Genomic DNA, 16,371 nt, shown 5'->3' with positions numbered 1-16,371 from the left:
AAGAAAGCTGACATTTTTACTTTTCACAGCATTTTCAAATCAGAATGATCAAGACAGAAATTTTGGCTATCAGGAATGGAGAGACTGGCTAGTGAAATGAAGGAGCTCGTGATGAAGATGACTGTTGCCTGGACAGACTTTTTCTTTAATTTTTCTGTTTTTTTAAAGAAGTATGCGCCCACTGGAATTTAAATTGTTGATCTCCTCCACGTGTTACCAGAAAGAAATGTCCTTCCTTAGACCAGTAGGCATTTTCAGGAATTTCTTTAAATTCCCTCCGCATCTCTGGATTTCTGAGATTCTGGTTCTCCTGCTCACTCGGATTGGGGCGCAGGAGTTCGGTACCCTGCGCAGCAATGAAAATGGGAAGGGATCCCCAACTCCCGGAGTGACTGGGGCTCCGGCACTTAGCCCCTCCTTCTTCCGAGCCCCGCCTCCCCGCGGGGCGAATCCTATAAAACCGTGGTCCACAGGGTCCCTACTGCAGGTCTCGGATTAGTCCGACTTCCAGATCGACTGGATCGCACGCCCCTTTGCCGGAGCAGAGCCTGTCCGAGCCATGTCCCAGGGGCTGTACCACGAGGAGTTCGTCCGAGCTGGCAAGCAGGCGGGGCTGCAGGTCTGGCGGGTCGAGAAGCTCGAGCTCGTGCCGGTGCCCCAGAGCGCTTACGGCGACTTCTACGTCGGGGATGCCTACCTGGTGCTACACACCGTCAAGGCGGGCCAGGGCTTCACCTATCGCCTGCACTTCTGGCTGGGTAAGGGAGCGCAGGCAGGGCGGGGAGGGGCGAGGCCGCAGGAGGCTGAGACTGGCAGGCTGGAGGGCGGGTGGGGTCGGGGGAGAGGGGAACCGCAAACGGGAAGGGCCTGGGGACCCGTCGCGTCTGTCGTGTCCCCTCCGGGAGGCCGTCTTTGGGAAGGCCACTTTCCCCACGCCAGAGTCCACTGTTGCAAACACCGCTGCAAACGCGGGGCGCAGAGCTGTCGGGAGCAATCTTACCCCACGGGCTTAGACCTCTGTTAGGGCGGTCTCACGGCCTTGGAGGCTGGTTTCTTCAGCTTCTGTCCGTTGCACCTTCCAGTTGGAAACCCGGCTCCTGCCCAGGGCCGCTGCTTAGCGCACCCTGGCTCTGGCCAAGTCCCGCTCACCTTCGACAAGTTCAGTCCTGATCTCCCTGTCAGGGAGGAGATGAAGTCAAACAAGTTTGTAGGCATCCTCCGCAGCTGGCGAGAAGTACTCCTCCACCCCATACACACCCCCGCCGCCCTTTTCTCTGGTTAATTTGTTTTTATTTTTTGCCCTTGGGCCCCAGTTTATATTTCTCCCCACATTGAGGCAGTTAGTGCTCTGTGCGACTTTGAATCAGAATCCACTTGCTCCACACTGCTCACACAGCTGGCTAAAAGAAATTCCTGCTGGTCAGGATGTTGGCGACCCTGGATAGAAAAGAGAAAAAAAAATACAGATCTTGTTAATATAAATAAATAGCTTTATATGGTTTATGTATTAGTTAAATGAGTTGCTTTATTCTAGTAGTTATTTTTATTATTACTACTTATCTATTTGAACAAGGACACAGTGTAAAACTAAACAGCTTCTCCAGCAGTAGTAATTATTTTGGGCAGCACTTGTGCCAGGTTGTCAGAATACTGGGCCTTGTGTGTTCTACTTTTCCACCTTCTACTTTTACTCGTCAACATCCTGAATGGCCAGCCTCTCCCTGTAAGATCCTGTGCCAGTGGGCACACCCGGTCTAACAACACACCGATTATCCGAGACCTACGGCCTTCTTTTCAAACTGTTTGCCTCTCCTGGACTTTGAGTTTGTTATTTTTAGCTTTATTCCTGAGCCTGCCGGGAGACCACACAAAACCACACACATATATATGCATTTGGAAGTCATTGAAAAGCCATCATTTTTATTTCTAACTTTTGAAGATTTTAAGAAATGAAATGGCAGAAACCATTAAGAAGGGTTGTTCTCAATGGTGGTGAATGCCTGAAAGAGACACTCCCAGTGAGAAATACAAAGAGGGAGATGGATTGTTTTTATTATAGCATTTGAAGTTAAAATTTTGTGCTTGCTTGACCAAAGTCAAGCAGAGTTCCAAACACATTTTGGTTTCCCAGTGTAGTGTCACTATTCTTAAGATAAATAGTGATCTATTTACATTTTATACCAGAAATCACTGAAAGCTTAATGTAAAACCATGTTCATGAATGAATGATGCCAGATAGAATAGTAGTGTCCTCATCTTGGTCTCTCTATTTGGAACTTGGATCTAGAATGAATAAAAGTATCTCTCAAATGCCACATTTGTAATTTTGGTGAATTAAGAAGCGGAGGCACTGCGTATCTTGTTGTAGACAGCAGTTAAGTTTGTCAGAGGACTGCAAGAGGCTTTGGACACAGTTTGTGGGTTTTGTTTGTTTATTTTTGGGGGGTGGTTATTCTGTAGGTTCTTTCTTACTCAAAGAAACTCACTCTTTAAATTTTTTTTTATGGTTTACAGATGCACATTAACTCCATTATTCATTTAGTGCTCACCAGTTTCGAAAACTATAATAGGAAATGCTTTGGGCAGAAACACTTCAGGCTTTTAAAGGTCTCCTAAAACTGAACTTAATAGTGTGTTAATTAATAAGTTAATTCATTCAGTAGTTATTCAATGTGCCTAGCATTGTATAAGACATTTTTGCATGTGAATAATTTATGGACTTTCTCTGAAAGTTTATAATCTCAAAGATACGATAAGACAAGCGACATAACACAGTTAGAACAGCTAAACGCTGTGAAAGACACAGTGTCTGTATTTATGGGGAAGCAGGGAAGGAGAGAAGCTTTGACAGAAAAGAGGAAAATGATAGTAATTGGAAGGATTTTGTCCAAGAGAGAATCATGGGAGCATGGAAACGTTTAGAGTAAAATGGTCCACTCGGCCTTTAGATGGAATTGTTCGACAGCTCTTCCTACTTTAGTTCCCTGAAGCAAGCTGGATTTCATCCAGAATCTTCTACCCTAAGACCTATATTTGGATGAGTTCATGAGAATTAATCAGAGAGGCAGATTGAGGAAAAGTTCCAAGAGGGAGAGCTGAAAGTTCAGGGGGAAAGGAAGTCAACTAAAGGAAATCAGTTGGAAGGAAGATGGAGGGGAATGAAGTTAGACTCAGACTGGGTTGGAGAAGTACCTGGATGAAAATCAAGAAGCAGGCCATGTAAGAGGAGGAAAGGGGAAGCAAGAAGCAGCAGGACAGAAAATAGAAGAGAGGAAGAGTCATCTTTCCTGCCCTCTCTCTCAGAGGCTTTCTATGATACCCTTGCATATCTCAGATTATTTCCTTTTACTATTTTTTCCTTTATTTATTTTACAAAGTAAGAATTTGTTGCATATAACTTAAAAGGTGTTGCACTGGCCCTTCCATAAAAGCCATTTCAGTTCTGTACGGAGCAGTTTAGATGTACCCACTTCTGCTTCTCGTTACTTAGAGCCTCCTGTCTCTGAGCACAGATGGATGATAAAGCTACTCAGTCACATCCTGGACGTAAGCTACAAACACCCTCCCTCCTCATCTCTCTTTTCCAGTTTTAAATTTTACATAAATGTATTTGAGAACAGTAAGCATTTGTGGTATATCTAGTCTGTGCTAGGTTCTATGCAAGACACTGAGAATCCAAAGAATTGGGTTACGATATACAGTGTACAATTCAAAGAACTTATAATATATAAATAGGGCTGCTGAGGACGCTGAGAAACTGGATTTTTATACATTGCTTGGGGGAGAATATAAAGTGGTACAACCATTATGAAGAAGAGTTTGACAGTTTTTTTACAAAACTAAACTTGCGACTACCATATGACCCAGCAATCGCATTCATGGGCATTATTCCAGAGAAATGAAAATTTATATTCATGTAAAATCTTATACATGTCCATAGAAGCCTTATCTGAATAAGTGAAAACTTGATTTGGTCCAGATTTTCTTCCACAAGTGACTGATTAATCAAGTTGTGGCATATCTGTAACAGAGACTATTACTCAGCAAGAAAAAGGAACAAACTATTGATGCATACAACTCAGATGAATCCCCAGTAAATTATTCTGAGTGAAAAAGACCAATGCCAAAAGGTTTCATACTGTATGATCCCATTTATATAACATTTTTGAAATAACAAGTTTAAACTTGTTATCAGAGGTTAAGGATGGGGTGGGGAGGGAGAGATGGGGTAGTTATAAAAAAGCAACATAATATATCTATATAGTATAATATAACTATATAGTATCTTGACTGGGATAATGAATATGTGAGTTTACAGGTGATTTAGAGAACTAACTGCACATTGATGAATACAAGGAAAATTGGGGGAATATGAGAAATGTAAGTGGATTGTGTCAATGTCAATATACTGGTTTTTGCATTCTGTGCTGCACTGTGCATCCATGCTCCTGCTTTAGTATATTGTGATATACCAGACTATACTCTAGTTTGAAAAATGTGATCATTGGAGGAAATTTGGTTCATCGATCTATGTCTCTCCTTCTACCAATACAACTCTGTGGTAATTACTATACCTGTATAGTAAACCTTAATATCATATAGAGTTATTCCTGTGATCTTATTTTTCTTTATCAAGATGTTTTAACTTTTTCGGGGACTGTGCCTTTTCATATAAATTTTACAATAAACAAATAACCCATAATAAACCTTCCTATGATTGTTATAGGAATAGTGTTAAACTTGTGGATCAACTCGGGGAAAATTGACATCTTTATTATATTGTTTCTTACAGTCCATGAACATTATACCTTTTATTTTTTTTGAACACTGTGTCTTTATATTTATTAAGGTCTTTGCTTTTTTTTTTTAATTAACATTCTATAACTTTTAGCATGTAGATCATGTACCTGTCATCACATCCGTAAAACAACTTTGGAAGATTTTCCACATATGTACAAATAAAATGTAAAGCAACAAAATATAAAATAACATAACACAAAAGAACATATCATAACTTGAAAGACATTAGTACAAGATATCAGAAAAGGGAAAATAAATGAAGTCATAAGCAGAATTCATAGAGCAAGTGCATATGAGTCTGAACATTGCTAAATTGCATCATGATACTGAATTGCATTCTAGTTTTCACATTCAAAAGCTGGTATTGACTTCTTTAGGATTTTTCAACTTCTTTAGAACAAGGATTCTGGCTTATTCAAGCTGATATTCCTTAGTCCAGCTCAGTACACAAGCATCAAAAGATGATAGCATAATTTAATTAACTTAATTCTAGTTCGCTCATTAATTGCATGCCTGTCCATTTACATCCATCTAAAGAAATCTGTGTTTCAACTTGTGCTCAAGTAAGAATGTTTATGTCAAACACATTATGCTTAATGCTTTTGATATTAACCTTGATTTAAAGTTCCCTCTTAAAACATCTCTGTGCAAATCTACATCTGTATCCTTATTTGTATTTTCATTTATAGATGGGAAAGTGGGCAGAGTGTTCTTTCCGACTGCAAAGTTGTATAGGTGTTGTGTTTTTTTTTCCTTTGACTACAACAAGTTTGCAAAATTGATACTATGTCAAATACTCCTACAGCTAGTGGACTTTTTTTTGCTGAGACAATAAATTGCTACACAGGTTCTCTTTGAGAGTAAGAGAGGAATGTAAAGAAATCCAATTCTTTCATTAATATAGCTATTTCCCTTTCTTCAGCTTTGGTTAGTGCTCTCAGTTGGAGTTTCCTGTGAACTGTAGTTTTATTACGACTTCTAAATTTTCTACATCAGTTACTCGTGGAAGAAAATAGCATAACCTAATCACCACAACATGTTACTGCTGATTAGAGTCTGAGTATTAAAAAACTATTGATTCGTGTTGTAGTTTCTAAGAACCTATGCTCCAGAATCACAGAAACCTGCCTCTGTGTCATGTTCTACCAAAGGTCAACTTTATGAAGTTACTTGGCCTGTCGAAGCCTTTACTGCTTCTATTGTAGATGGTAGAAAATATTTTTGCTGCATGCGTTTGCGAAGATTAAATGAGATCATCCATGTAAACCACTAGCACAGTATCTGGCCCATATCAAGGATATTATAAATGTATAAATGTTGGCTGTTATTATTTCTAGAATAATTTATGATTTTTACACAGCCCAGATGCAGTAAGGGTTTTGAAGTGTGCTTTCTAAAATTTGAGTTTCGTCAGGGCTGGCTCAGGTCCCTGTGTATGCAGAAGATGCCAGTTCTGGAGGATTGCTTTTTTTACCTGAGTGAGGTTGCCCGAATGAGATTTATTCTAGAATTGTGAAAATTAAATGTGTATTGTGTGTTAAATTCTTGGGTTAATAATACCTACATTCACATTCAACAGATGTTAGGATCTTTCTCTTACCCTGCTTTTTCCACTTAGAGAATATAATCTTACAACCAATAAGCTAATGAAGTGAGGGCACTAAGACTTAAAAATAGGGATAAGGTCAAGTGATGTTCATTTTCCCATTCTAAAAACCACTTGCTTTTCTAAAGCTATTTATCTGTGGCCTATGATGTTCATATTCCTTACAAATATTAACATATTAGCAGACTGATGCTAATAAAGGCTAAAACAATTGGAAAACATTCTCATAGTCTGCTCTGATTAACAAATGAATCTGCATCCTACTAGAATATAGTGCTATATCTTCTCGAACATATACAGACATCAGTGTTGTGTGTGTGTGGATTTTTTTTAAAGATTTATTTATTTATTTATTTTAGAGAGAGATAGAAGGAGGGAGAGAGATGGGCCCAAGCAGACTCTGCATGGAACATGGAGCCCAACATGGGGTTCCATCCCATGACCCTGAAATCATGACCTGAGAGGAAACCAAGTCATACGCTTAACCGACTGCCTACCCAGGCGCCCCCAGAGGTGCTTCTTTTAAACAGTTTTTTTAAAAGAATTGAAAAGCAAGGGGCACCTGGGTGGCTCTGCCTTTGGCTCAGGTCATGATCCCAGGGTCCTGGGATCGAGCCCCACATCAGGCTCTCTGCTTATCGGGGAGTCTGCTTCCTCTTCTCTCTCTCTCTGCCTGCCTCTCTGCCTACTTGTGATCTCTGTCTGTCAAATAAATAAATAAGTAAATAATCTTTAAAAAAAGAATTGAAAAATAAGAACAAAGCAATTCTTGTAGCTATTAACACAATAATATTTTATATTACAACATTTCTGTCAAAAGATTGTTCTGCTGAAAATGATTTATTGTGTTGATGTAGATATAATTCAAGAAATTCAAGGAAAATTTCAGAGCTTTTCATATCAAAAATTCTGTCTTAGTCGTTTTCCTTGCTTGATAATGAATTGCTGTCTTTTGCTGTTTCAGGAAAGGAGTGTACTCAGGATGAAAGCACAGCAGCTGCCATCTTTACTGTTCAGATGGATGACTATTTGGGTGGCAAGCCGGTGCAGAGTAGAGAACTTCAAGGCTATGAATCTACTGACTTTGTTGGCTATTTCAAAGGAGGTCTGAAATACAAGGTATTACATTTGAACTATTTCCATTATGATGCCCTTTCTCTTCCTATCCATGTCTTCAGAGAAGGAAAGTTCATTAAGGACAGGGTGTTTTGTTTTATTTTTGTTTCAATCTGTTTTGTTTACTGATGATATATTTCAGAACCTGCTGGATACATAGTAGGTGCTCAATATGTGTTTATGGAACATGGATGTAATATGTGAAACGTTCTGGGTTGATTTCATTTAATATGTTAATTTTTAATAAAGTTAAGAACTTTCAGTAATGTTGTCACAAGAAAGCCCTTTAAAATTTTGTGGAATTCTTTCAATAATTAAATATTGGGAACTTGGGAATTCGCAATTTTTGTTAATGCCATTCTAGAGAACCTCTGAAGTTGCTGCATTTGACCCAAGACTTGGGAATCTCAATTGTTCTAGAATATCGTGATGCAATATTTGTAACATTTATAATTCCAGTTACTAGAAAAGACTATATACACATCTTCCAAATCATGTGGTTTGGTCTTGGAAATGATGCAAATGAAGCGAACCATTGAGTTAAATGTGTGGTTCAGCCTCACCAAGTCAAGTATACCTACACTGCTATACACACGTGCACACAATTTATGTGTTTTGGCCTGAAACACTAATCATTAACTGACTTTCCTTCTGGGAGAAAAAGAAGTGAAAACAAGGTAAGTAGCTCCCTTCTTTTAAGGCAACCTTCAACGAAATATATTACCTTCTATGGTAATAGACCCTTTATGGGTCTGGTAATAGACCCTTTATGGAACTGGCCACCCTTCATGATCTCCCCTGCCTCCAAGAATGTTCATTTACCGTGTGAGAAATACCTCCCTTGACAAACTTTTTGGTAGCAATCCTTTTCAAAACCAGACACACTCCAGTGGGTCTTCTGCAGACTCCACCACCTTAACCTTTGAGCCTGTTAGCTTACTGAAGACCTAAGACCTCAGAGCTAAACTAGAATTCTGAATATATATTAAATTTATCTACTACAATAGTAGGGTTTATTTATACTTTTGCCTAATCAGAGCCTTAGTGAATATTTTGTGATGTCTGTTGAGATGAGGATAAACACTCATAAGTCCCCTTCTCTCTTGAAGTGATTTTTTTCACTCTAGGTTATAAACAACCCTAAATAGGAAATAATGTGTGACTTCTCATTTTATTTAATGCATGTGAGTTCCTACAGTTTATGTCAAATGATTCTCAAACTTCCTTTATGCCAATGAAACAACATTTTGAATAAGCTGGGTCTTACAGTTACTGAAAGCATGTAATAGGACGTCATCTCGGTTATGAACCCATTTCTGTTCCATATGACTTGTTTACCTCAGGCAAGTATGTAAGCTTTCTGTGCTTAGTTTCCTCAAGTATATAATGGATATAACAACAGCTTCCTCATATAGGTTTTATAAGGATTAGGATCAAAGTAAATAATAAAATACGTATATAGTGCATATACAGTCAGTAGGAACTTGTGATATTATTAATCCTTCTGGCTATCAGCAGGACCTCTGAAATCAAACTTCCAGATATATATTTAAAAGTGAACATGAACAAGAAATTTTACAGTTATAAAGTAAGTATCTTCTAATTATCAAGATCAAAATTATTTAAAAATCACCATTTTTTGGTAAGAGGATATGTGCAAATAAATGGCTCAAATTTATCAGCAAAAAAATCTGCTCACTGTCTTATCATTAGTGACGTTGAGCAGATGACAATGTGTGCAGTTGCAAAATACTTGATAAGAAATGTGGAAGCAAAGATAATTTTCCACCCAGAATAGCAAAGACTATTTATTTAAAGATATTATTTATTAATTTTGAGAGAGAAGTAGAGAGAGAGAGAGAATACAACTGGGGGGAGGGGCAGAGACAGAGGGAGAGAGAGAATCTCAACCAAACTCCATGTTGAGCTCAGAGTCTGACACCAGGCTCAATCTCACGACCCTGAGATCATGACCTGAGCTGAAATCAAGAGTCACATGCTTAACCTACTTATCTACCCAGGTACCCCAGAATGGCAAAGACTATTATGTTGTACTTAATTTCATACTTACAAGAATGTGCTAAGCACTTCATGTATATTATCTCATTTCATCTAAATAACACTGGTGGTGCAGTTTCTATCATTGTCACCCTATTAAGATAAGTGAACAAAAGCTTTGAGAAATTATGTAACTTAACAAGGTCTAATAGTGGATATGTGACTGGATAACCATCTAACTTCAGTGCCTAAACTGGTAATCACTATACTATGATGCTCTCAGTCTAAATAAATGGCTCAAATATCAAGGTGAATTGTTTTATTTAAGATTACTCTATGAAACAGGGTATCGTGTCTGTTTGGGATGGACACAATTTGACAAAGCCTACCATTACCAAGACAGCAACAGCCATATTAGGTTGCTGTGTTTAAGGTAAAGATTCAGCGAGGCAACATTAAGACCATCTTCTCATGTCATTTAATTGACCCGAGGTTTCTTTTCTTTTCTTTTTTTTTAAAAGATTTTATTTATTTACTTGACAGAGAGAGATCACAAGTAGGCAGAGAGGCAGGCAGAAAGAGAGAGGAGGAAGCAGGCTCCCTGCCGAGCAGAGAGCCCGATTTGGGACTCGATCCCAGGACGCTGAGATCATATCCTGAGCCGAAGGCAGCGGCTTAACCCACTGAGCCACCCAGGCGCCCCCGAGGTTTCTTTTTATGAGGCTTTTTAGGCTGGGGGAGTTCTTGAGGAGTAATATTTACCACTACTTCCTTTTTTTTTTCTTTTTCTTTTTAAAGATCTTATTTATTTGCTTCTCAGAGAGAGAGAGAGAGAGCGGCAGGCAGAGGGAGAGGAAGAAGCAGGCTTCCCACTGAGCAGGGAGTCCGACTTGGGGTTCTATTCCAGGACCCTGAGGTAATGACCTGAGCCAAAGGCAGACACTTAACCAACTGAGCCACCCAGGTGTCGCTTACCACTACTTCCTTATATTAAATCTCTTTTCCAAGCTCAGTAAGACCTGGCTTTCAGCCATGATTGTAAATAGCAACTGTCAAACATCCATCAGCCAGCAAAACTGTGTTAATAGTGTCAATGATTTAAAGGATTATCCACTTTGCTTTCATTCTGCTGTGCGAAGGTAGAAAGAGACTGGGAGTTTCTAGGCTTAATTCAAACACTATTCCAGAAATACTTACTATGAAATACCAACATATATGAAGCTTACAGTTTTTCTTTTTGCCTTTTTACATCAAATTTTATTAAGACAAAATTAATTTTTAAAATACTGTTAAAGAGGCACCTGGGTGCCTCAGTGGGTTAAAGCCTCTGCCTTTGGCTCAGGTCATGATCCCAGGGTCCTGGGATCGAGTCCGCATCGAGCTCTCTGCTCAGTAGGAATCAGTGGGGATCAGTCCCCCTCTCTCTCTGCCTGCTTCTCTGCCTACTTGTGATCTCTGTCTGTCAAATAAATAAAATTTTTTAAAAATAGTGTTAAATGTTAAATATATCACTCTGTGATATGTATATCACTATATGGCAGTAGCTTAAATGTTATATAAGTATCCTCAGTCTGTTTTATATTTTGTAACATTTTTCAGATCACAATGTTCTTACACTGTTTATCAGATCACAAGGTACTTATTTTTTTAAAAAGTGAAATGGCCGAAAACAGTAATATGTGGATGAAAACTTGTGTTTATTTTTATTGTATAATATTTTGTTTATTTATGGCAACCTTGATAAAATTATGGACTGAGAAATTATTATATATTACATAAAATTTGTGGTTACAATTGTCCTGAAGTCAGCTTTTAGCTTATAGTAATAAAGCCTTTCTATTCATGAAGGTCTTTTTCTGGAGAATGGTGGTAATTTAAAGTCAGTGGAAATTTCGGGACATCTGAGTGGCTGAGCTGGTTGTGTCTGCCTTCAACTCCGGTGGTGATGCCAGGGTCCTGGGATCGATTTTTGCATTGGGCTTCTTGCTCAGTGGGGAGCCAGCTTCTCCCTCTGCCTGCCATTGCTTGTGTGCTCTCTCTGACAAATAAGTAAATAACTTAAAAAAAAAAAAAAAGTCAGTGGAAATTTCAAACATGTCCTAATGATTACATAGGCAGCTGAATGTCTTTCTTTGGATTTATTATGTACGTTTATGAATAAACTTTTTAAGAATATTTTACTTGTTTGAGAGAGAGAGCATGCACAGGGAGAGGAGCAGAGGGAGAGGGACAAGCAGACCCCCACGCTGAGCATGGAGCCCGATTGGGGGCTCAGCTTCATGACCCTAAGACCATGACCTGGGCTCAAAGGAAGAGTCATATGCTTAATCATTTTATAGGTTTCTTATACTGCTAATTTTCTTATCATATTAATATAGGAGGCCTTTGAGCAATAAAAGTGATTTGCTAACACTGCATCTTTATTAGGCACGTTACCTCATAATTAATTGTGGAAATAAATAAAGTTTATAATTTCTAGCATTTAATTAAAGGAAAAAGTGAAAAGGTAAAAGCTGGTTTCAAAGAAGACAGGAAGATGTACTTGATATGGTTCATTATTTTCCTTAGTATTTTTAAATTGCATATAGTTTTTGTTTTGTTTTGTTTTGTTTTCGGATATGCAACCAAAGTTAGGGTATAGATACTCGGGCCTGGCATAGAAAGAAAAAAGAGAGAGGGAGAGAAAGAAAGAAGGGACAGAAATAAGGAAAAACAATTTTTATAATGTTAAAACAAAGATCATCAATGGGATCCACCCATCCCTGGCCAGGACTCAACTCCACTTCTGTGTCCTAACCCTGTGTGGGCCATGGGGGTTTGGGGGTGGCTAGTTCTCTCCTCACTTGCTCTTGTTACCTCTGACTCTCCTCTACTCTCCTGTCTTCTTCTTCCGAGAAATCTTGTCCGCCTCTCACTTAACTGGTTTTAGAATCATTCATTCCCCAAGAACACGAGCTACTGCTTCTTTTCAGTTATGTCCCAGGTTTTGTCCACTGAAGGTTCTTAGTAAATACTTCCGATGTTAAATTGAATGACTAAAACAGGAAGAGCAAAAGGCCTTAAAAGAAAAAAAAAAGTCTTGATTTTCCAAGGTCTTCTCTTCTGCATACTTAATGTTTCACATGCCATTAGGTGGCTATTTTGTCTTGGCAGGACACGCAGTGTAGGCATGTACACCTGTGGTTTTATATGTTTTTGTATCTCGTTAGAAACCTCATCTGTTTTTGCTTTGTTTTCTGTCTAACCCCCCCACTGACCAGGCTGGAGGCGTGGCATCTGGACTGAATCATGTTCTCACAAATGACTTGACCGCTAAGAGGCTCCTGCATGTGAAGGGTCGGAGAGTGGTCAGGGCTACGGAAGTTCCCCTTAGTTGGGACAGTTTCAACAAGGGCGACTGCTTCATCATTGACCTTGGCACAGTAAGTGTTACACACACGGCAGATGTCTAAAGGAGAGTGACTTGTCTTCAGATAAAATCAGACGTATGTGCTGGGGAAGATAATCCCGTTTTCTGCACATGGGGAAGAGGTCATGTTTATGTGTGAGGCAATCATATCATATGACGAACTGGTAAGTACTTAAATCATACAAAGTGAGACTTCAAAGTTTTTATTCTCTTTGATAGGTTTAGAATGGAGTAGTGATTTAGTTCTTCCTACCATAGAACACACATTGAATCATTTTTAATATATCTACCCTTCTGTCTGAACAGAGCTTCCACTAATTATTTTTGTCCTTAATTGGGTGTGGGAAAACATTTTTTCAGGGACAAATTAATTCCCCCAGAAAGCAAAGTTTCTAGGACTTCAGATGGCGATAGGATGAGTCTAAACGGCCTCCCTGAGGAGATTTTAGGGGATATTTTGGGACACATATCACACATATACTACACCATACTATTTCATAGTTTTTAACTATTTTAGAATATTAAAAGACAAGTATGAATATCAAGTATCATCTTAAAGGGATGGGCATTATCTGACTTGGGTTTTTATTTTTTCAGGATAAGAGGCCCCTCTAAGTTCAGGTATACTTATTAATAATTATGTTTTAAAGATTTTATTTATTTATTTTGAGAGAGAGAGGGAGAGAGTACAAGGGGGAGGGGTAGACAAAGAAGCAGACCCCCTGCTGAGCAGGGAGCTGGATGCAGGGCTCCATCCCAGGACCCTGAGATCATAATGTGAGCTGAAGGCAGACGCTTAACCAACTGAGCCACCCAGGCACCCCGAATCATTATTATCTTGAAAAGAAGTATTGCAAGGTCTTGTGCTAGACTTTAGAAGGTGGGATTAAGTTGGGTCTTTTAAACTTTGTATAAAGAATAAAAGGCATTTTCTACCATTGCAAACCCATGGGCAAAGCAGAGAAGGCAGGAGAGCCCTGAGCATTTATGATCCCCTTCTTATTAAGCCATATACATCAGCATCCTCCGCATCATCACAAACCTTTCTGCACTCAGCATTGTACAGAGACCTGCTCTGACCTGTGCTGCTTCAGTTAGCCTGAGGCTTGCACGGTCTGTGGAATTTCCTCCCAGTGCAGAGCCAGTGAACGGTGAAGCCAGGATTCAGCCCTGAGGATATCTGATTCCCACCTGAGCATTTTATTTTACTGCCTCTTCATGGACAATATTTGGGGGGAAGCCAAAAGAGTTTATACCACCTGCATGGAGAAGGGACACTAAGGATTTTGAAAATGAAGCCACACAGTCAAGGTTCTGTAAAGGCAATATTAATTTAGAGATTAACTTAGAGATAACACAGAGATTAAGTGTGCAAGGTTATAAATCATTTGGAAAATGGACCCAAGCTAGAAACTTCATGGGTTTCCCTCAGTTAGGATATACCTGTAGTTTTATTACTGCTAGTGTATAATTTGACTATCTTGGATCACACCAGCTTGTGGGCACAGTCGCCATCATTCTATTAATAACGTCCAAAGTACATTTCTCAGTGTCACACTTACACATCTGCACCCCAGACGGCAGTACCACTGCCCTGAACCTCACTGTGAATTTCTTGGAAGAGCCCTTTTCAACTTTAATTGGTAATCCATTCTCCTAACTGGCTTCTCCTAACATTTTTATAGCTCTTTGTCCCTTAATAATTAAGGAAGTGTTTTGACATATAAGATAGCTTTTTTCATATTAAAAAGAGACCTCAGTTTTCATCCAAGCTGAGCTTAATCAACCTATAAAAGTTGGATATTTGATTAGATGATCTCTGGGGCCCCTAAACAGAAGAGACCCTTCTAATTGGTCATGTAATTCCCTACTGCCGTTACGTGAACATAATTCTTTCTTAAAATAACTTTCATGTGTAATGTAATTGCTTCACATATGCAATCATCTTTTTAATTACCACGAATAGCTTCCAGTTCATCTTTCTAACTATCTAATCTTTAACCTTGAGTAGTCATTAACTGCTCTGAAGCCTTAACTTCCTCATTTATTGTTTTCATCTTGACTCTGATTTCTGATGGTACTTCTAACCTTGGCTGACTATGATTCAGTCTCCCCTGACACAGAGTCACATCTGGAAATGAAAGTTGTCATCATGGTTTCCACAAGAGACAAAAAGCCGTAGAGGGTGGGAGCAAGTCACTTACAATAATGCAGGCTGAGTGGTAACCTGGGGTTTTCTGTTCTTTTTTTTTTTTTTTTTTAAAGATTTTATTTATTCATTTGGCAGACAGAAATCACAAGTAGACAGATAGAGAGAGAGGGGGAAGCAGGCTCCCTACTGAGCAGAGAGCCCGATGCAGGCCTCGATCCCAAGACCCTGAGATCATGACCTGAGCCAAAGGCAGAGGCTTTAAACCACTGAGCCACCCAGGTGCCCAGGTTTTCTGTTCTTAATTTACATTCTTTTCACTACTCTAAGCTAACTTGGTGGGATATCCGATGGTATGGTTCTACAGCAGAGTATCTTGCAACAGTTTCCGAATCTGCTCAATTCAGAATTATGTCTAATCTAGTTTAGAATCTTCTCAAAGTTGTATTGTTAATGAAATCATTTATTATTTTGTTGAGCAAGTATGGAGCTTCTACATGGGTTAGATAGTTGGGTGCTGTGGCGAATGTTAGTTCCAGTGACATATTCTGTCTTCCCATGGGTAATGTCTGCTATGGGAGTATGGCCCATAAGTACAGGCTCAGACAGAGCCTCTATTATGAGGACAGAGCCTCTATTATGAGATTCAAGGAAATTATCTGTTTAATAGTAAATTATCTTTATTTTATAGAGTTAATTACCTTTAATGACTTTCAGGTTGTCTCCTGCTCTCATGCCTGATTAGAGACATTTTGAATGATTTTGTTTCAGAGATAGTTGATTGTCTCTTATGTTGTAGAAGTACACCATACCCCAGAGAGATACCCTGGTAGGAATCAAGCAGTACTACATATACTCTCATTTATTTGCATGATCTCTTTTTATGTTACTAATCTTTAACCAGTTGGTATGTTGTTAATGATTTCTGAATGGCGATAAGATCTTGCAATTACCTTGGAGACTGTATTTTTGGGATATGTCACAGTAAACAAAGAAGGACATGGGACCAAAATTTTCTCTACCAATAAAATCTTAATGGTTTCATGATTTCAAAATTACCTTCTTCATTAGACAGTACAAAAAGAAGCCAGTGTAATTTCTTCAAGTTTGTTTCATTATCCAGGTATGATAAAAGTAGGTTGGACCTCTAAAGTTCTCATCCATCTAGAGCCAGCTGGCCAAAACTAAGGTTATAGACATAACCAAATCCTATATTTTGATTTGATTTTAGGAAGTCAAGTTTTTTGATCAGCAATCACTATTGTTAATATGATATGCCATATACCTTTGAAA

At 38.9% G+C, this 16,371-nt stretch overlaps 1 protein-coding gene across 1 annotated transcript in view; it reads left to right on the top strand.

Moving 5' to 3' along the window:
* Positions 1–429: 429 nt before the first annotated feature.
* Positions 430–16,371, top strand: part of SCIN (scinderin) — a 76,649-nt gene continuing 60,707 nt past the window's right edge. Inside the window, exons 1-3 of the mRNA XM_082692712.1 lie at positions 430–758; positions 7,371–7,525; positions 12,781–12,942. Coding sequence (XP_082548838.1) covers positions 560–758; positions 7,371–7,525; positions 12,781–12,942 — 516 coding nt within the window. The 5' untranslated portion in view covers positions 430–559. The remainder of the gene's footprint in view (positions 759–7,370; positions 7,526–12,780; positions 12,943–16,371) is intronic.

The sequence above is a fragment of the Mustela nivalis genome (assembly GCF_964662115.1).
Source record: "Mustela nivalis genome assembly, chromosome: 12".
Lineage (NCBI taxonomy): Eukaryota > Metazoa > Chordata > Mammalia > Carnivora > Mustelidae > Mustela > Mustela nivalis.
The sequence above is the reverse complement of the archived record's forward strand: the minus strand, read 5'-3'. Positions and strand labels throughout refer to the sequence as shown.